At 36.3% G+C, this 21,290-nt stretch overlaps 1 protein-coding gene across 1 annotated transcript; it reads right to left on the bottom strand.

The window, feature by feature from the left end:
* Positions 1 to 266: 266 nt before the first annotated feature.
* Positions 267 to 19,965, bottom strand: CASD1 (CAS1 domain containing 1). The gene is made up of 17 exons (XM_010010762.1): positions 19,868 to 19,965; positions 19,075 to 19,195; positions 17,497 to 17,541; positions 15,473 to 15,535; positions 14,096 to 14,140; positions 12,982 to 13,105; positions 11,157 to 11,371; positions 9,745 to 10,167; positions 9,259 to 9,348; positions 8,548 to 8,667; positions 7,432 to 7,588; positions 5,861 to 5,940; positions 4,891 to 4,992; positions 3,382 to 3,522; positions 2,688 to 2,765; positions 1,627 to 1,719; positions 267 to 567 (listed from the first exon to the last, which is right to left on the bottom strand). Exons 1-17 carry the CDS (start codon positions 19,888 to 19,890, stop codon positions 301 to 303), a joined length of 2,187 nt encoding a protein of 728 aa, XP_010009064.1. The 5' UTR covers positions 19,891 to 19,965; the 3' UTR covers positions 267 to 300.
* Positions 19,966 to 21,290: the final 1,325 nt, after the last annotated feature.

Here is a 21,290-nt window from a genome sequence, read left to right as displayed (position 1 = left end):
TGATATGCCCATGATACTGCTCAACCATTTAACTTCACTTCTTCGTGTCACGGTTAAACATGTATGTAAACAGGAACATATATCCAGTAGAAAAGACTCATTTTCACATGCAATTCTGTACAGTGCATTCTTGGTTTTCAGATTGTTTGAGAAGGCTGTTTCCACACAAAATATGTACATTTGCACTATATACATTTATTTTCCACACAATTTAAATGTCTTCTTGTATCTCCAGTTGAGAATTTTTGTTCAGGCAGACACAAAATAAACCTGAAGAAAGTTTCCAAGAATCTTTCCAAGTCAATGCCTTGACTGATCTTGCATTGCTGAAAAGAGATGTAGTCCGGAGAAAAATCCAGCTACGCATAGCAACCTTTTCAGCAGAGTTGAGTTATCTTTAGGAACCACAATCTGTGCCAGATCATTGGTGATCTGAGAAATTTCATGTGCCACACACACAAATATGAAAGTGCTGACAAGAACATTAAACATTGGATATCCAGGGATAAGCACCAAGATCCCCTTTGTGTCTGCTGCCAGCCAAATATGGTATTGACAAATGAAAAGCTGAAAGAAAAAAGAGTGTGCTTAATACTTATATATAAATATTTTTTCTTACATAAAAACATAACTATTACTACTGTATCAGCTGACACACTATACTTCTGCTTAAGTCAGACTAAATAACATACTTTGAGAAGCTGTTTTCTACATGCCTTTGCTCTTAAGACAAAACCATTAGTCTCTCAGAGTACACAGTAAAATGAGTTTGCCTAGTCCTTAACCAAGTACAGCACAGGGCAGCATCATCTTACATAATGTCAGGAGAGATGAGGAATACACCTCTGCTCAGCTACTCCATCTCTGGCAAGGGACTGAACTAACATGCTTGCAAATAGAAGACAGTGCTGCAACTGCTGGTGAATGCAGTATTTCCTGGAGTTGGTCATGATCAGCACCTTCTAGTTCACCAGGAATCACAGCAGTGAAAATGTGATCCTTTAAAAAACAATTCAAAGTCGTGTACTACATAAACATAGCATCACAATGAGTTTGTCCTCTAAGTTCCTTCCCCTTTTTAAAATGTATTATAGTAAATACAATAAAATTAAACATTTAGTATTACTAGGCAGCAAACCAAATGGAAAGCAAGGTAATTCCTACCATTTCAAAATACACACTCAATGGAACAAGGTAACGTCTGCACTAAGAAGGGTTTTGCTTGTGAAGTTACACTGGTTCATTAACGCAGAAAAGCTTTCTAGGGCAAACACATTTATAAGTGTACTTGCACTAGTCAGATTCATGATGATTCTTCCACCGGCTTAAACTTTTATCTTCCAACTGCCTACACAACACATCCTTCTCCAGCATTAAATCCCCACTCTCACAACCCTAAACTTCCCCTCCCCCCCAAACAACGTAAGAAATCAGTTTGCTACTGTAAGCTATTTCAGCTATGATTTTCAAGTGTAGACAGAAACTACAGTGCTAAAACACAGCAGCATGGTATTAAATAAGCCAATGTATGTTTTCACTACTTATGCGTTATACTACAATTGAGATAATAAAGCCGCCTTACATTTCTAAGTTTCAATTCACTGTACTTCTGATTGTTCTACTCACCTCTAGAGAAATTTTGCCAAACCAGGCAAAGAATGAGCTATACATAGATCGGACGTACCCAGGAATGTTCCTAATGAGGACGAAAGCTAAAATCTATTTCAAAAGAATTAAAAAACAAAAGTGACTGTGGATGACAAGCAGATTACACACACACACAAAATGTTTAGTCATTTTCACTGCGTAAAGTGAAGTGCATCATGCATTAAATTGTCTTTAAAATCTGATAAATATATAAACCAAACAAAAAATCCATGCAGTTCATGCTTGAAGTCAGTCTTGAAACTGCAAATCTCTCACATGCATTCTTATAGCATAGCAAGTCACATGCACATCTTCAGTACAACCACAGCCTTGATTTTGATAGGTATTACTATACACCTACTAGGCATGGTCACAAGACATGTTATACCATGCCAGCCCAAAATGAAGGTGATCAGAAATCTGAGTTAACCCTCAATTTTTAAAGAGAAGGTGTCAGGATGGACAAATTCATATTAAAACATTAAGTCACACACACACTATCCCCCTCAAGAGGGCAGGACAGACTACTAAACAAAGGAAACAGATAGGGAAGAGGTTCAGACAGCTGCAGTATAGAGGGGCAGGGGACACAGTAAGAGGAAAATCTAAGTTTCAGAAAACCACACGTATGCCCCTGTGGCCAACCTCATCCCTGCCTAAAAGTACCTAAAGGATCCCATAGGTGCTTCCTACACGAACACCTCACAAACACTTGTGCTTCCCTGCAGCTTTCTACTTTTCCACTGCTATGTGATGAGTCAGAAGTTTGGTCTGGACTTAAACAGTGCCCATGAAACCTACACTAAGGACATGATGGTTAATCAAAAGCGTAATCGCAGTATGTGATTTCATGCTTAGAGGCAATGGAAACCAGTGAGCAACATAATTAAACCCTTTTTCACTTTCAGACATTTGAATGAAGCTCAGTATCTGACATTCCATGCTAAAGCAAAAATATACTTAAAAACAATTTCTAAAAGAGCCCAAACAATAACAGAGTAGATTCTATGACTGTAAGGAAAAGGACTGATTATAATTACCTGCACCACAGAAACAGAAGGATGTAGCTCATTGCACTCTGTCTTGTTTTTACAGCTACTAGCCCAAATAGAGTAGGCCTAAAAGATACAAAAATCAGTCTGTGTAGCAATTCTATGTAATGTTTAAAAATTAAACAAGAGATAAGCTACTTTGAAGTGTTTCAGCAGTAAGTAGCTGGCTCACTAATACGTGAGACAGTAATATAAAAAACTACATTTTGCTTAGTAGGAAAAATTGAAATATTAATATTATAGAAAATATTTTAATGGAAAAAAATACATTGTGCATCATTTTGTGTTTCTTCCAAATTCTTCTTTGCAAGTGATGAATACTGTACTTAGTCATACCCTAAGATACAGGCATACTGTTGACAGTATTTTCATCTCAAACAGACAAGCAAGTAAGAGTGGAGATAAGAGCTGCATTATCTACCACATCACTTTTATGGTCCAATTTTCTTGTAACTTTTGCAACGAACTGAAAAGAGTGATGATGTTTTCATCTACAGCTGACTGAAAGGAAAACTATTTCAGTAAGTAAATAGGTCGGGCTGTGCAAAAAAAACACAGCTGAAGTATCTCCAGATCAAGATTTGACTTTTTAAAATTGATGTATTTTCTAAAGAAGAACTTCAGAAAACTTGTTCTTTAGAGATTTACAAACCTGATCATAGCAGTTATACTTGGTACGTACCAAAAAGGATACAATTGAAATAAATAATAAAACATTTGAAACTCTATTGGAGAAAAGAGGATCTCCTTTTCCTTCTGATATCATCTGACGTTTCTGCAATGCCAGATAAACAAAAGCAAACAGCATCCCATGAAAAACCACCTGTAAAAGACAAACAGAATGCAGTGAATATTTCACGGCTTTTACAAGGACTTCAGGTACAAACTCTTACAGAAATGCTACAGGATCAACTATTTGTAATATCAAAGCTTAAGTTTCAAAAGATCCTTTCCCAGACTTACTGAAGCAAACAAAACCAGGCTTTCTAAAACAGGTCATCATAAACTGCATTTTTAACTCAAAAACTACAAATAAAAGTACTGTTACTAATGCTTCACAGAGCATTAAAGACATGACAATGAAATTTCGAGAAGCTTTCAAGCACCTACTCTCCCCTCTGCAATCTATGCCAGCATTGAAAAGAGCTTTCTCTGGGGAAAAAACAAGAGTCTTTGGCCTTTTCCCAAGTTGGCAGGTGAAAACATCCAAGAAGCACTACAAGTGCTTCCCTGTCTCACAGGCACAGTTCTTCAAGTGTTTTATGATCTTATGCCAAGTTCTCATTAGCTAGCTACATGATGCCGTTTCAGGCCCATGTAGTGCTTGTCTTCTCTATTTTTTTTTTAGACTTGCTCTTCAGCAGCATCACAGAATATACACTATTCCCAACAGCAAAGCTCCGAGGCTGAGATGTCTCAATGCAGTGTGCGCTGCTGATGGGAGCAGCCTGGGACATGACAACAGTACGTGCTCCGCAAATGAAGAATGCCAGAGGGAGAAGGGTGCAAGCAATCCCACTCAGGGTAAGGTTAGCAGATAAATGCTCCCATCTTAGAAACTCTGGTTACCTTACCGACAAGGCAAAAAAGAAGACCAGTGTCTCCCTGTTCTGTCCCCATATTGTAGGATCACTAACTGGGAAGAAAGCACTTTCCCACTGGAAAACTGTTTAAAAATATCACAGAATCACAGAATGGGTTGGCTTGGAAGGGATGTTAAAGATCATCTAGTTCCAATCCCCCTGCTGTGGGCTAGACATCTTTCCCTGTGCAAGAGTAGTCTGTTTCGGGCATCAAGACCCTGATTTTAAGTGTTTTGAAGGTTACCTTGAAAGAAATATATCCTTAATTGATACAGCTTACAAAAATATTATTAAGAAAGCCATGATAATCTGTCTTGTATTTCAATAGCCTGAAGTGCTACAGATGTTACACTTTCACAGTAAAATTTTTGAGAAAAGCCACATCTAAGTCACTTTATGACTTTTTTAAAAGCAGTATCCAACAGCAAATAAATCAATATCCATCTTTTAAGCAAGGCTTTGACAGACATTTGCAGAAGGTGGATGCAGCTTAGTCTTCTATTAAACAACCTACTGGGACAAACTCCTGCTTTCCCTCACCTCCCCATCCCCCCAAATTAAAAAATGCACTTAAAAGACCAGTCTAACTTTATACAAATGTTACATACATAGCGATCCAACTTCCACCTAAACCACCATTCATAGACATTCCCATTCAGTTCAAAACACTTGGACAGTGGCCAAAAGGAAAATATCTTCTCGAATGCACCCTGTAAAAAATAAAAAGGGCAAAAGCATTAACATTGATGTCAACTATATTTATTACATTTAAATCAATATGCTTTCTTTTAGTATTACCACATGCGTATTTCACTAGCTAACTGACATTACCTAAATAACAGGCTTCTTAGAAGGCACTCTGCCCCAGAAAGACAAAAACCCCAACCAAACAAAACAAAAAGTACTTCTTCAGATGAGAAAGAGTTCAGGTTTGCTTCCCATAAAGACCTTGCATTTTGTACTGCAGGTTTAAAGGGAGAGATTGACTAATGTGTTGGGATAACAAATGCATACTCTACCAAAGACTACAGTTCAACACGCTTAAAACCAATGAGGGATTAAACCCCAACCCCATCCCCTATAAAATCCTGGAGTGACAAACTCTGCCTTTATTCCTGTCAGCTACACTTGCAGCACGCAGTAAGTCACTAAATTAATTTAGCATGGGAAGCAGTCTTTTGAGAAGTTATCAAAGGCAAAACCTGGCCTCTAAGAGACACAGATCTTCCTATCACCTGATCACCATATGTATTGCCATATGCTAGCAAATACAAGTAACTTTAAGCACATTAAAAAAACCCAACCCACCCCAAACCCAAAGCATAGACCTTTGTATTTGTTATATTTGTAGTAGTATACTGAAAACATGTCAAGCATTACAAACGAGTAAGATACAGAACTGTGGTTTTTCCAGCATCCACACCAATTCAAATATGAAAAGAAACTGAAAGGTTCCATTTTTCTTCTTCTATCTTTATGATACGGGAGCAAATATACAATCAATAAGCACATTAAAGAGTAGTGATAGGTCATATACTCTTAGGTTATTAAGGATAAAAATAGTCAAAACTTACAAACCTGAGAATATGACAGAAAATATATACATGTCAGTAAGCAAATCAGTTTCAGCAGTAAACCAAAGTGCCACAAGCAGTTTCCTGATGAAGAAATAGATTAATCAGTATACAGTCATCAATTTTTCAATGGCAAAATCAGGCCACATTAAATAATAAATGTTCAAGTATTACCAGCAACATTTTATCACTATTCTCACTTACATGTTAAAGTTTACTTTAAGCAATTAAATTAAACATTCATAACAATTAACAACCTATTAATCATAAATTAAGTCTCATGTTTAAACCAGGGACAACATACATACAGAAAGAACTTGGGTGTTCAACCAGAAGCACTATTTTAAAGCGTGCTTTCCCAAACACTCTGCACAGCAGTCCTTCTTCTAGGAGAATGTAAATAAATAAATAAAACAAAATGCCCAACAGCTTTTGTAATGTGAGATAAGTACAGCATACATTATTAAACTCTGAGGTACCAGCTGTACTCCAAAGCTCAGCTGCAGGTCATTAGGGACAAGTATCTCATGAAAAGAAGCCTGAAAAACTGCTCCTCAAAGCTATTGACCGATACTAAGTTCTATCAAGCCTCAACATTGCAACAGGCTCCCTCTCTCACCATATAAATTGGCAGCTGTAAATAGGGCCATAAACAAGTGAAAGCTATCACTGAAAGATTTTCTAGTTTCACAAGACACTGTTACTCTTAAGTACACAATAGCCATTTGTCTGTATCTGGAACAGAAGTGCCTTCATAGAAAAAACCCAAAACATCAGAGCTGTTTGCTTTTGAAGTATCTTGTAAAACTACTCTCTAATTATATTTTTGCAACATCTATTCCTAGCATCTGTTTGTTATATTTTATTGTCATACCTGCAGACTATAAAATTTGGATACTACTATACCAACAGGGAAGGAGGACCTAAGCCTCTGAAGGTTTTATTTCTGATTTAGGTGAATTAAATTAGCATTTACCACTTGATAACAGCTTTTCAATGAACTGCAATGCATAAAATAAACTGGGATTTCACTTCAATTTTTATTTAAAATACCCATATCACAAATCATACTGATGATTAACCACTTAATCTAAGATACTAAGATAACCAACCCCACATTCTTATTTGGCAGGTGTGGCAGAATTGGTGCTCAAGATGGATGGACATATTGGCAACGCAGAATGGGAAAGTCTAAACGCTCACTGCTCATGCTGTACCTAACCATTAGTACACCACAGCAACAACTTCAGCTAGCAAGAACAGTGTAACCTATGCTTTTAGTTTGCATTCAGTAGTATTACAACTCTTAATAGATCACATTTCTGATGGTCAAAGCCTATTAGAAAGTATTCTAATATGACTGTAGGCAGCGTCAGAGTTTATTTATCAGCTGTTACATTTTCCAACTGACACCTAATTCAGCTATGACAAACTGTACTTCTGTGAATAGCTGATTAGCACAGTTTGACTATGTTACAAAGAGATTGGGATCCAACAATACCATTTTCTCTATGGCTGTCATTGTTGTAACATGCAAATGTTTTACAGCAGAAACAAATACAAAAATAATCTTACCATTTGCTTTTTTCTGGACTATCTGAGGCCATATAGCTAAGGTGGCATAAATGATCATAAACCAGACAGTCACTAATGGCACAAAGTAGTAGAACTGGTAAGGTCGGTCCATCACTATGCACAGTACCACAACCAAGAAATTGAGACGAAATAAAACCTGGATGGTGTCAAAGGAGAGAAGACAAAGGATATATAAGATGAGAGGCAAAGCTGAGAGAGATGGGGGACATGTTCCTCTAGCATTGTATGAAAATATCTACGTATTTTACATCTCACATGCCGATTATATTTCAGCCGAAACACGGTTAAGTATCTCAGGGACATCAACGGCGCAGTGTAAGACTGCAGGCTGATTATGTAGTATCAGACCTCCTGTCCTACACCGGCCTACTTGGTTAGACAGAGCAATGAAACAGGGTAAACCAGGACTGACTATTCCCCAGGCTGGGGACTGAGAATTCTGATTGCTGGATGTTGTTAAAGCCTCTCTGCTTTCACTCCCATAGCTACCGAGCTAGTTCCGCTAACACCAGGGTAATTTCATTACCAGGGCTGCAATTAGGCTACAGACATATTTTTAATGAGCACGACAACCCAAGTCACATGACAATATAACACTTAACAGAAATTAGAGATATATTTTTAAAAATAATTTTAAACTGCTACAGGACAGACTGCAAAGCCTGGGAAGGAAACCACAAAAGTAGGATGTTTTCTCCAGTATCATTACTGTATGAATATTCATTTTCTTTATTAACAACCATAGGCTCCAATACGCTGTCTTTCGAAGCCTGCCTGGATCATTACTTATATATTGCTATATATTGTGAATTGCTACTGTAATGAAAACTGCACTGCTATATACTGGAAATTATTTGTCTTGGTATTTTAAAACCTATATACTTACATTTTAAGTATTATTTATATCCTACATGTTAGTATTAGATAAACAGTACAACTAAACAGGTCAGTTTACATAAAAACAACAGTCATTTTCAATGTGCAAACCCTGATTAAGTAATCTGATACCACATTATTTAGGGAGTAAAGATATACTATGGATATTTTGCTATCTGAACAGATTTCTTTATAAAAGCAGTAAATAAATATTCTTACCTGACAAACTCTGTAGACACCAAAGTCCCCTTTTATCCAAAAATATGAGAAGTGCCCATAACCTGTTTGGAACAGATATGCAGCAACCAGAACTCGAATGTGCATGTACACAGGTAAAAACTGTTGAGAAAAATACAGTACCTTTTATAAATGTCCACGTAAATGCTTTCTATTTTTCCCCTCTGTTTTACACTTTTTCTGCATTGCAGTAAATCAGGTTTAACTATGGAAACAAACATTATCCTACAGTTCTCTGTTTCTTACTAAGTTCTTTTGGTGCCCTAACCTCTCCAATGTTAAAATTAATTTCTTGTATTTATTGCTCTATGCTTTCCACATTCTACTACCCGCTAAGAGAGACTTAAGAAATCTCTCTTTGAAAGCTTACCTTCAGCAGGTTCATGTTCAGAACATAAAAAGGAAGTGTTGCTAGCAATTAAAAATAAACCAACATAATATTCTATGTTATTTATTATACTAAAGTATACTTCTTCTCTGGTCAAGTAATGCACAAAGTGCTCATATCAATGAAATCTATGCTTAAATACAAAGAAAAACTAATTCTGCTAATAGCATTTTAAAAACTACAGGAACAACAGCATTAGTTACTCATTCTATTCAATTTTAATACACATTTGCACTGTCTTTCTTTTGAAGTAACATACACAAATTGCATTCCCACTTAAAAAAAAAGAAATTTAAATCACTTACAGTGCTTGCTCCAGAGATATGATATATCAAAATAACAAGTTGCATCCAGCCCTTCCATTCATCAGTCTGTTCTCTATTTAACACTTTAGTCTAATGCAAAACAAAACAAGAGTGTTGCTATTCCAAAAAGTACAACGAACATCTACAAAATGAGGAGAGAAAGTTCAAAACAATAAACCACTTTATGGGTAAACAAGTCTCAACTGTAAAAGTCTTCATCTAACCTATACAGGTCTACCTCTCTTGTATCTGAGCTATGCTCAGTTGCAATTTAACTTAGTGACAATGGCTAAAAGCACACATATCCATTTGCTTTCAAAAAAATTTTGCATCTAATTCCATGCAAACATTACACTGCTTGTGAATGCATTTTTTGCAGATGAATTAAACTGACTTTGAAAATTTAACTTTCAGTATTTAGCAATTAGTTATTTACACTCAAACTTGGAAACAACGTTATAAGCTAGATGTCAACATGAGCATTACCTCTTTGGTATTTTCAGTATAAAATACCCCCAAAACCAAGATATAGACGATTGGTATGAAGAAAGATGAATGTGTGTAATATTTATTTTCCTTCATGAAAAGATTTGCTCTGTCACACAGATAAAAATAGGTCATGATTAGACCAAGTTTGCAGAAGGAGTGTAAGAGAATCTCTAAAGTAGAAACAGGAGTGCTGATAGCAGGTTTCTTCTCCTCTCCACTTTCCAAATCAGTGCATGATTTGCTCTTCTGATAATTATTCCGATGAATTAAACAGATAATTAAATATCCAATAATGGACAAAGTAAAGAAACAGAAAGCTAACTTCTGTATCAGAGTGAGAGGAGGCTGAGGCTGGCAGCAGGAGCCATCAATGGGCTTCATTATCTTATTGCAGTAGACATTCATAAGAATCATCGCATTCTGTCAAAGAAATAAGCAGTTTTGTCAATTAATCACCAATAAAAATATTAACATTTTCATTGTAATAAACCTTCTAGATCATGCACTGATATAAAAGATACGCAATTCTCCCTTATCATTACACAGGTAAAATTTCAGTGTCCCCATATACCTAATTGCATTCAACAGTACAGTCAAAACACCTCTTCCAAACAGGAAACCCTTGAGCTTCTTCAGGGAAGCAAGAAGATCTAATCCTAATCCTTACAATAAAAGGGTTCTTTCTAGTGGGTGTAAAGCTATAAAGAGCTAAATGAACTATAAATGAAAAACAGCTCCCAAACTTGGGCACTAAAGGGGCACAGTAATGAAACTCTGAAACATGGCAATGAGGCTGAAACGTATGGTGAGATGGTATGTAGTTCATCCAGTACTTTAAAGCAACAGAAATCTGTGAAGGAGTGGAACTAGAAGTGACAGAGTAAGAGAGCTCTTTCACAAGAAAAGACTGACAAAGCTCAGAGGCACTCATTATGTGCAAAGAGATATTCGTAAGTTAAAGATAAAATAAGAAATAAAGTCAGTTGCAGTCCACACAATCAGGAAAGTGTATATTTTGTGTTTTCTTGTCTTTTTCGTACTTCTTACAGAACAAAATTATATGGGCATATAGGTGAAAAATTAAGACTTATTTCTTAGCACTGTTTTACAAATAATTTTCACCCTGATACATGCAGATGAAGGCATGAATTTTGCATGCAGGATCTAAAAGATATAGCCAATTAACAGCTATTTTGAAATAGCTACACACTAACATGTTTGCTATTGTGGAGTTTTTTAACACTGTATGTAACTGATTGCTCTCACACCTACTGGGATCTTCTGAATAAAATTTCCTGAAAAACATGGTCCTCATTCTGTTCATATTGTTTGCCATTTCAAAACATTCACTTAAAATCTTGTTTTACTATTACTACTTTTCAATGTTGCCCGGTGATAAAAACACTTACTGTATCTCTGCTTGATTCAGGGAGATGCAGGCCATCTGTAGACTTCATGATAGTTTCTTGTGCTATCAATTTTGATACACTGAACACTTTAACTTTAGCTTTGGAATTTCGGGAGCTGCTGTTCAGAATACGAACAGCTGCTTCATTATAAGCATCTATTTTCTCATTAGTGATCATTTTCCGACTTTCACTCAGCATATCTTCATAAACGGGATCTGAATTTGAAAGGACAAAGAGTGAGCACATTAACCTTCTACTTGACAAAGACATTTGCTTAGCTCAAGTTGCACAGGCATTTAGGTAGTCACAACTGTTTCACAACTGTTTAATGGCACAGAAAAAAATGTACAGCGAGGACTAAGAGACTGTTACAGTAACTAGAGTTGTTTATGATGAAATGTTCTTATTGCCTGTCCATAGTCATGCATATGGTACTTATAGATCAGAAAACTTTGGCCAGACTTGAATGCCTGTTTAATTTTCCCAAATTCATGAAAAGCTTGTAATGCTGGAGTACAGACTTCTGTCCTTCTCCAAAGGAAGACTCTAAAGCCAAGAGGACAGAAGACAGGTAGCAGAATGGACACATAGAAAAAAGAAATAAATCTCTCAAGCCCTTTTGTTACTGCAGAAGAAGCCAGCTTCTTTCAAAAACAGAACACCATTTAATTGGCTGCAGGCTTCAGAAATGATGTAGAGCTTAACACAAAGCTAGACAGGGTTCTGGATCAAAAGGTCAGCTGGAGATCAGTAAATTGCTATGAAAAGCTTCTCATGTTCTTAGTCTGCTGAAACACACTCTGTGAACTGTAAGGTGATTTACTTTAGCTACCTCATGCTTACTTTCGGACAGTCAATGTCTAGACAACTCTGTACAGACACCTCTTGTTACTTGTTCCGTTAAAGAACTCAGAGGTGACTTAAATGGACTGCATCTTTATCAACAGAATGGTGCACCATGCCTGACAGCTAATTGCTTCTATTATAGATAAACATGGTTTTGAAAGGAATGCAAGAAGATTCATCTGTTGATTTAGGTTAACCTCTAGAACTATCTTTAATAGGAACGTGGATGTGATTGTAAGGTACAACTGGGGATATTCCTGTCACGGCTCAAAATCTGCCTAGGTTTCTAACTGAGGTGATGATAATCTAAAAATGCTATGTTTTATGGCAGGTAAGCCAGGAGCATGTTCTACCTATGAGCTCACTGTTCAACATCAGGGATGTATTTTGGTTTTAATGAAGAAAAGCAAAAGAATGTAAGCTTGGTGCCCATAATAAAAATCTCACAGACTCGCTGTGAACCACAACTTCTGGCCCTTAATCTTAACTCATCAGTGCTCAGAAGCATGTTTCATGCTAGAGACTTAAATTCTCCCTATTCTCAAGAGTGTGTCCATTCTAGACACACACAGAGGATGCGCTTGCTGAACCTCTCATTATTTCTGTAATCTGAAAATTTAATAGAATATTAACACAAGAATACAGCTGGTTTATGCACTGTGTTCTTGACTCCCAGGAGGCAGGTACGGAGCACAGCACAGGGAAAACAGACCTACCATATTGAGCCTGAGAGTAAGCTAACAAAGAATTGAAGAGTTCAGAAGGCAAAACATTTTCCTGGGTGAGCTTTAAATCTCTATCACTAGGAACAGCTAATTAGGTTCCTGCTAGTTAAGGGTACAAGAAAGGCCAGATTAGACTTCAACCAATGCCCTTTTTACTCTGCTAGTAAACCATATAGACTGTCTTCCATATCCTGCAAGACAACGATTCAACAGATGTGGCAGTACAAATTATTACCTACTGTTCATTACTTTACCTTGTAAGACCCAGTAAACATCACTAGTTTTTGCTAATTTTTCCAAAAGGGGTGCAATTGAAGTGATATTGATTTTATACTGTGTGAGGGCTTCATTGCTGCCATTATGAATCTTGATAGACCACTGGAGAGATAAAGAAAGATATTCAGTACCTGCATGTCTGAGGACCCTTAATTATCTAATTCCTTTGCTCTGTTAGTAGCTATTTCTCATTATTTTTATAAAGCTAGATTATTTTTTTTAGTCTTCACTTTTAAAGTGCTAAATATTTCTTTTGGACTAAGCAGCTGTTCAGACAGATAATTACATTCAAAGAGACCATTCAAATGCAGAGCATGTAATATTCAACTTAATGTATATTTGATTTTTCATAAATGAAATGAGCAGTCATTCAGCTCTTGACTCCCAGTACCAGCCAACCACTAGAATAGATGACCTGGGGGGCCTGTTGAGTTCCATCCCTGGAAGTTCTAAAGAATTGGTTGACTCTTGTCAAGGGCAACACAGGTATAACTGATCCTGCCTTGTGTCAAACCAATGGGTTAGGAGACCTCTTCCTGTCCTTGTCAGCCCTGCTTTCTGTGATGCTGCAGCCTGTAGCAGTGGTGGAAAATTTCAGTGGAACAAGATTCAGGAGGTGCAAATCTCTTTGGTTGTTAAATTACTCAAGTAAAATACAGTTTTTTGCCCATGTAAGCCTAAAAGAATTATGCATGCTCAGAAAGAGCATTCCAGATTGCACCATGCTCCAAGGTAGTATTCTGTAACTGAAAGGAGTTTATTAAAAATTATTCTCAGTTAGTATGCAAGTACTTGCATTTAACTTTTTTTAAATGAATGATCTGCTTTTAACAAAGCTACTTTATTAGCTAGGTTCAAGCTAATCAATGTTATCAACCAGTATTGCTGCCAAAAAGCAAGTACTGTACATTGCACAGCTATAATAAAATATACCTGATATTTTAAAACTACTTGTTGTAACAGCAAATTCATGGAGAGTATACTTTTACTATAAAAAAAAGCTTAAAAACTTTATCATGTAACCAACTTGACAGCATAAAAGTCACCCTACAAGGACTTCTTCTTTACTAAAATGCCCCATATATAACTTACCGTGGCAGCTCCTGCTACAATTATATGAGGTTTTGCTGCAGAACTCTGAGACATAAAATAAAAAGGAATTAGGTTTTAAATAATCACAAATTATTATTATACTGAGCAGGTTAATTAAGAATCATATCTTAATTAACTGTAACTCAACTTGTCCATCAGTTGATGGTTATAAAAGAATAGATTGCAGGTATATTACAGAGAACATCAACTTGTGATATGCTAGAATTTTCACATAACAGAATGCGCAAAAGTAAAAAGTATCAATAAGCATTCACAATCGTTATCAATTTAGCAGCATAAATTCTCTTTAAAAGCTATTTAAACAACAACTCCTACTGTCAAGTAAACTGTAGATCATACTGTTGAAGTACTTTTTCTCTCAGTATCTTGCAGCATTGTCAAACATCTATTTGAGTTGCTGTACTGACTGAAGTGATCAGTTGTTGCTCCAGAAGTCTGAATGTTAAGTCTCAGACAAGAAACAGAATATGTACTCAAACAGAAGAGTACAAGGAAACAACAGTGCTGATCACCCCAGTACGAGTTTTGCCTTGGCATTTAGCAGCTCTCAATTTTTTGTAGTAATCACAGAAAAAGAAAAATGAAATTATAACTTCAGCTATCTTAATGGAAGGTGTGCAAGATTGACCAATAAGGTAGCAAAAGAATCACAGGGGACCATTATTAAATAGCTCCAGGCTATTTAAACATCAACAAAGGAAAAAACAAGAAACATTTACTTGCCAGTCTGCAAACATACTATTTGTTATCAGAATTACATACATAATTTTATGCTGAATAAAATGACAAGCTGTACCATAACTGAAACATAAAATAATTGGTATGTAATTTGAAGGAAATATTAAGGAAAGATAAATTAAGGCATTTTTGACTTTCCAAATTGCCTTCAGTTTGGAACACTGAAATTAACATAAATATAAAATCATAGAATGTCTCGAGTTGGAAGGGACCCACAAGGACCAAAAGTATTTCGTCACATAAAAATAAAGCCATCACAGACAAGGAAGCAATGAAATACCAGATCTGAGTAAAATTCTTTCAGCTCTTAATGGGATGAATTGACTTGCTTTTGGGAAGTAGCATTTTTCTGGTTTGGTTTGGGGTTTTTTTGGGCCAAGTAAAGCCATCATGAAAGACTAGGAGATGCCCAGAAACATATACACTAGTGAACATTCCCCTTTCCCTATTTTGATGTCAAATTTCAGATCTCCGGGACATAACTGACTGAATGTATGTGATATGCTACAGCTGCTGGACTCCCGCTAATTATGGTTGTGTATACAGATAAAAAAAAGGAAGCTAATAGTCCTCAGACGGTTGCTATATTTTCCTGAACCACAGTTTTTTAAGACAAACCTCAGTCCAAGATTTGATACGTTGTCTCATAGAGCCATTAACTTCTGGATACCACAGGAAATCCTGTAAAACAAATGCAGATTTACTCTGTAGGCTTAAAGACAAGCAGTAGATGAACAAAAAAAATTCAAAAAACCAAACTAATTGCCATCAATTCAACTGTAAAAGAAAATCATTTGGGCCACAGTCAGATTTCCTTTATAGTTACCATGAAAAGCCAGACATCTTGCTCTAGCATGCAAAACAGAAAGCAAAGGGAAAAAAATGGGGGAAAGGGAGGCAAGGAACAGGATGATGACAAAAACCCCACAAAACCACAAAACTTTGGTCCCATGAAACAAGAGGAAATTTTCATTTGTAGTTCAAGAGCTGGGATTTCACCAAGAAAATGACTTTTCAGTTTCTGCCAAATAGGATGTCCTTGGACTTTTAACATGATCAGGGATAAAACCAAGCTCACAACTATAACTTATTTGTTAGAACTTGCTTTTTGCTCTTGTTCCAGAACTTGATATAATTATAGCATGAAATAATTATTTTTGAACAAAAAGGAAACCTAACAATTTACTTTACACTTCATAAACTATGAGTTGTTTAAACCTAATAATGCCATGGCCATTAACTGCATTACTATTAACATTTTTTTAGATGTCAAAAGTAGTGCGTAACCTTCACCTAGAAGGACAGGCAAAATTAAACTCTACATTTGTTCCCAGTGATTTTCTCTTTTCTTGGTCAAGTATTTTCCACATTTAAATTATTGGGTCACAGCCATTGGGATTGTGGAAATTCAGCTACTATGCCTATAATGTCAACAGCAATATGGTATCAAAACAAGGAAGCAGTAGACTAGGAATATATTCTTAACTATGCAGACACTTCCTAAAAGCCCAAGCCTGCCTAAATCAAATCTTGGTGGTTAGATACTTGCCAAGGCTTAAGGAGATTTGAAGATGTAGTTCTGTGTCAGCCTACACCAACATAAATCACACTGGATTGAGCCCTTTGTCCTGCTTTCTGTTCTGCCCCCTCTTTTCCAGCACTCAGATAACCATATGATGAGCCACATCAGACCTGACCTAAAAGGAATCCTATAAGGTAAGTTTTTGATTGAATCGCTTCCTAAAACAGCTGACTCCACAACTGTACCAGGGCTAGTCACAGCACAAATATAGGAACATACTCTGAAGGGCAGCAGTTGGACAGCATACGCCTAAATTGCCATGGACTCACACTCTAAAATGTTATTCTGTATCCTAAATCTTAACCATGTACACAAACAGGTACTGAAAGCTCACCTGCAGGCAACTTAGCAAATACACTGCTACTTTGGTTTTCATTAACAGAGAATGAGTTGTCTCCAGGGCATAAACAAAAACATGACTAGCAGAATCCCAGTGCGGCTGACAGCTGTCATGGGAAGCAAAGAAAGCTATTGAGGACACCACTTCCATTGCCAAGGCAGAGAACAGAATCCTTCATAAAACCTACCCTCAAGTACTCTGTTCGTTTTCTTTTTTAAAATATCCACATTATAATAAACATTGTGGTTATTTCTCCATGCAAAAACAATGGAAGAAATACTTGTTGGGATAGCACAGAGAGCTCAACAGCAGTTATGACAATTACCACTGCAAGTAAGTTAGCCCCAGATACATATTCTTACAGCAGTGAAAGAGTAAACTTTCTGGCAAAAGCTATTCTTGGGAAGGCCAAATTATAGTATCTGACAAAAAGAAAAATTATAAATGCTTCCAGAGCTTACGCCCAAAGCTAACACAGAATAGAAGTACTGAATGCCAAAGTCTCTCAAAACATCTTATTCAAAATATAGTATGTTAAGATACACTCTGATATATTTTGTGGAAAAATTATAGGGTGTTGATGGTCTAAAGCTTCTTTTGACTTTTACAGCACTTGCGGAAATTTGAAAGATCCAGCTCTGACTGCAACTTGGAATACATTGTATGAAATAATAATACGATGATGACTTGCAATTTCATGCTGGATAAAAAAAAACTTACCACTTTAATTGAAGCAGATTTATCTTCAAATGGGATATTGCCATGCTGTCAAAAAACCCAAAACAATAAAACCAAAGTGAGACAAACTCTTGGAATGAAAAGAAAATATTTACTTTTGTATGTTAAATTGCTCTCACCCAGAGGTTTATTTATTTCAGTGGAAGGGATTTTTCTTGTATAAACTTGTCAGTATACTCATGCAAAATATTTATGTTACTTTCTTGATAAAACAAGGTATTCGCATAAAGGGTTATTTTTCCTGTAAAAAAATCTATCCAACAAAGTCTGAAATGCTTTTTATTCACTGGTACAAAGGTATAAAATATTTATCTGTATTTAGACTCCCAAAAGAGAAAAAGACTTTTATTCTCTTTCTTTTCTTACACTTCCTTTCCCCTAGGCTTCCTTTTCAGCTGCCCATCTTCTTTACATGAAACAACTGACACAGTTTTAATTAAAAAATGAAAGAGAATAATTTCAGGCAGAAATAAAGCCTGGAATGCATAAATAAATTTGCTGAGTGTTATTGTGAGACATCAGAAAGGAAGCAGTCAGATTCTTCATACACATTTGTCCTTTCAAGTATTACTAAAATACAATATTAGCTTCAATCCTGATCCAAAAGAACAAGTGCATTTCTCTTCCACAAACTGAGATCTTGATTTCCTAAATACTTGACGAAAGATACACCTCAACTCAAAATCCATTATAGCACTCTATCATCCCACCATCACCTTTGGGCAGCAACTGTGACCTAACCAACAGATGAGGAAGACCAAAGTTATTCAATCAATCAAACATCCTGTTTTGACAGTAAGTGAGTGCATGCTGTCTGCTGGACAAGCCACCAGCTTGCACTTCTAAGTGACAGAATTACTCAGTAAGCGACAAATTTGATGTATAGTTCAAAGTGAACTGTGTCTTTTCCCTCACATATGTACTTACACCCATGAAAGCATACGCCTAAGCAGCATGATACAGCAAAAGAAATTAATTTCTGTTCAACAAAGGATACAGCTAAATCCTTTCTTACTGCTTCCACCCAGCAAGCTGCAGTTTACATTCTTCACCTTATAAAATTCAGAAAGCTCTTCAGCAGTGATGAAAAGAAAGATAAGACCAGAAGCTGTTTATAGTTGCAGCTTCAATTTAGACCTGGAAACCTGTCGTTGCTCTAAAGATTTTTACGAACAGATTAGATCAGCAATTAACTGACATTTAAAATGACAAATGATAACCCATGAATTACTAGTATTTAAAAACACACAAAGGAGCAATCATTTTCTCATCAAGAAGCCAAATATGAATCATAAGTTGCTATGGGACAAGTCAGCTTCATTACTTTATTCCCAGACTACCACAAGCTTTCTCTCGAGCTTCCTAGTTCGCTTCTCATCTGTACCCAAACAATTATCTTGATCTAATCTTTTTCTCCTCCAAAAGGCTTTTTGAGGTTCTTCTTCAAGATAGCTGAATGGTACAATTTCCTGTTGCTTTTTTTTTTAAATTTAGAGGAGAATTATGAGGTAAGTTAGGAAGACAGAAAAAAGACATCATCAAAATAAACAATTACCTCACCTTATTTCCTTCTTCTTTGACTTGAGGATTTATGAGTTTTATAAATGAATAGAACAGCTGTCGAATTCTAGAATCTCCTATAAACACAACATGTTTGTCTACGAGGCAATTTTTTGCTTCACTGTAAAACAAAACAGCAATATTCATGTTACAGGAAATGTATATTTTTAGGAAAAAGTCTTTAGAAAATCTACAGAGCAATACAGATAATTCTAAGCATTATATCCAGCTGTAACGAATGGTAAATCTTTTTTTAAAACATGCTGAATTAATAAAAAGCATAGCAGAATTTGCAGAGAAATGAAAATGAACTCTCTTGCTAATGTGACTCGGCAAACAATAGAACAGGCTTTCCTATTCTGTGGTGCCACACACACAGTAGTTTGAAAATGGTAATATAAGCATAATTCTAAAAAATGAAAGGTCTCTTATTAGGAGGTGAAAAAAAGTGGTAATTTTATTTGGGATTTTTTTTTCTTTTTTACTCATGATTCTACACATAAGGTCAACATTTGCCCTTTCAGCAATCTGAAAGTGACACATGAAGCTATGCAGGCTCTCCATAACATGTCAATACTAATATCACCAACATTTATTTCTATTTTTATATATACATCTAACAATGGTAAACACTGTAAACGCTGAGGTAATGTACAAGGAAAAGATAATATTTTTGAAAGCCTAGAGAATCATCTATAAAGGGAAAAACATATGACACTGCAATCACTGCAGCTGCAGTTAAACAATGACTCTTCTTTCCAGGCAGAAAAACCAAAGACATGAGTTTTCTTACCTATTTTTATACTTATGCATCATACAGCTGTGGGGTTGCCATACTTTTTCTCCAAGAAATCTCCCACTGGACAGAAGATACTCACACGTATCGCCACCTTTAAAATGTTATATTAAGATTAGATTTCAGATACATGAAAGTTAAAACATAGCCCCATTGCTATTAAAAAAATAATAATTTTACAATATTTGAAACACAGGAATTGAAACAATCAATAGCAGTAAAAAAACCAAACTCATTGTAAAAACTTCTTGCACAGATTTATGCAAACTGCCTTCTCACTTCTCATACCACACTTCTCTGTAGATCACTCTTCTATCCACAAAAGGTTAGTGATCCCATTTCTGCTGTCAGGAAGATGTGGTGACCTAGAACAGCGTTTCCAACAAAAGGTGCCAATCCACCGTGCTATCTACTATTAGTGTACAGAATACACTAATATGAAATTAAAGAATACAATAGTTCAATATCATAATCTTCTAGAGAATCACTATATACAGCATCTTTTACAGAACATGAATGTCAACAAGAGATTTGCAAGGAACTCTATTCTATCTCCTTGTCCGAGACATAGCAGTCACCTTAGAAGAGGTGACATTACATGCTGGGCTGATACACAAAACAAAAAGCATTTACACCAGAATCTGCTGATCATTCTGAACTGCAGGCACCTTTTCTAGTCAAGAAGTTTTACATTAATTAAGTGTAAAACTTTACAGGTGTTGATGTTTCAGGTCACTTTAAGTTCATACAAATACAATACCTCAGTTATGATATCAGGGACTGTTATCTCCCAGCAAGCTCCAAGTCAGATTCTGCTGCCTTATAACTGAACACAGCTGAACATGGTTCACTGCAAGAGAAGTTGCCCACCAACATTTTTGTCATACTTGTAATTTCAGAGCACTGACAAGCAGGGGAATGGTTGTGAATGAAATGGCAGGTACCTGTGCTAGCTTGTTCAGAAACAATGTACCACAGCCCACACTTAACGCTTCCTGTGAAACCTTGACTTCCTTAAACCGAACTGAGAACTGCTCTTTTACTCCACCGAAACCTGCACTAATCCTAAAGAAGAGGGCATTTTCCATCTGCTCTTTTCAGGGCTGCTGAGAGCCAAATATTATAATGAGACAGGCTTTCTGCTTCAACTAGTATAAGAAAATCTGAAGCATTATCTAGAATTGTAAATTAAACGAGCTGAACAGATTGAGATGCAAGTAGCCCGAGGTCTGTAGGAGTGGGAATTTACAAGGTACCACTGACTCTACCAAGACCCAGGCTCACAGCCCACAAAGATCCTCAAAGATCAGTACAACAGTGAAGACCTTTTAGGAAAAAGAGGCAGAGCCATGGTATCACTTCCCTTGTGCTGAAACAAAGGCTTCCACAAGACCACAGTCAAATCTATCAATAAATACAG

Source organism: Nestor notabilis, unplaced genomic scaffold, assembly GCF_000696875.1.
Source record: "Nestor notabilis isolate BGI_N333 unplaced genomic scaffold, ASM69687v1 scaffold11513, whole genome shotgun sequence".
Classification (NCBI taxonomy): Eukaryota; Metazoa; Chordata; class Aves; order Psittaciformes; family Psittacidae; genus Nestor; species Nestor notabilis.
The sequence above is the reverse complement of the archived record's forward strand: the minus strand, read 5'-3'. Positions and strand labels throughout refer to the sequence as shown.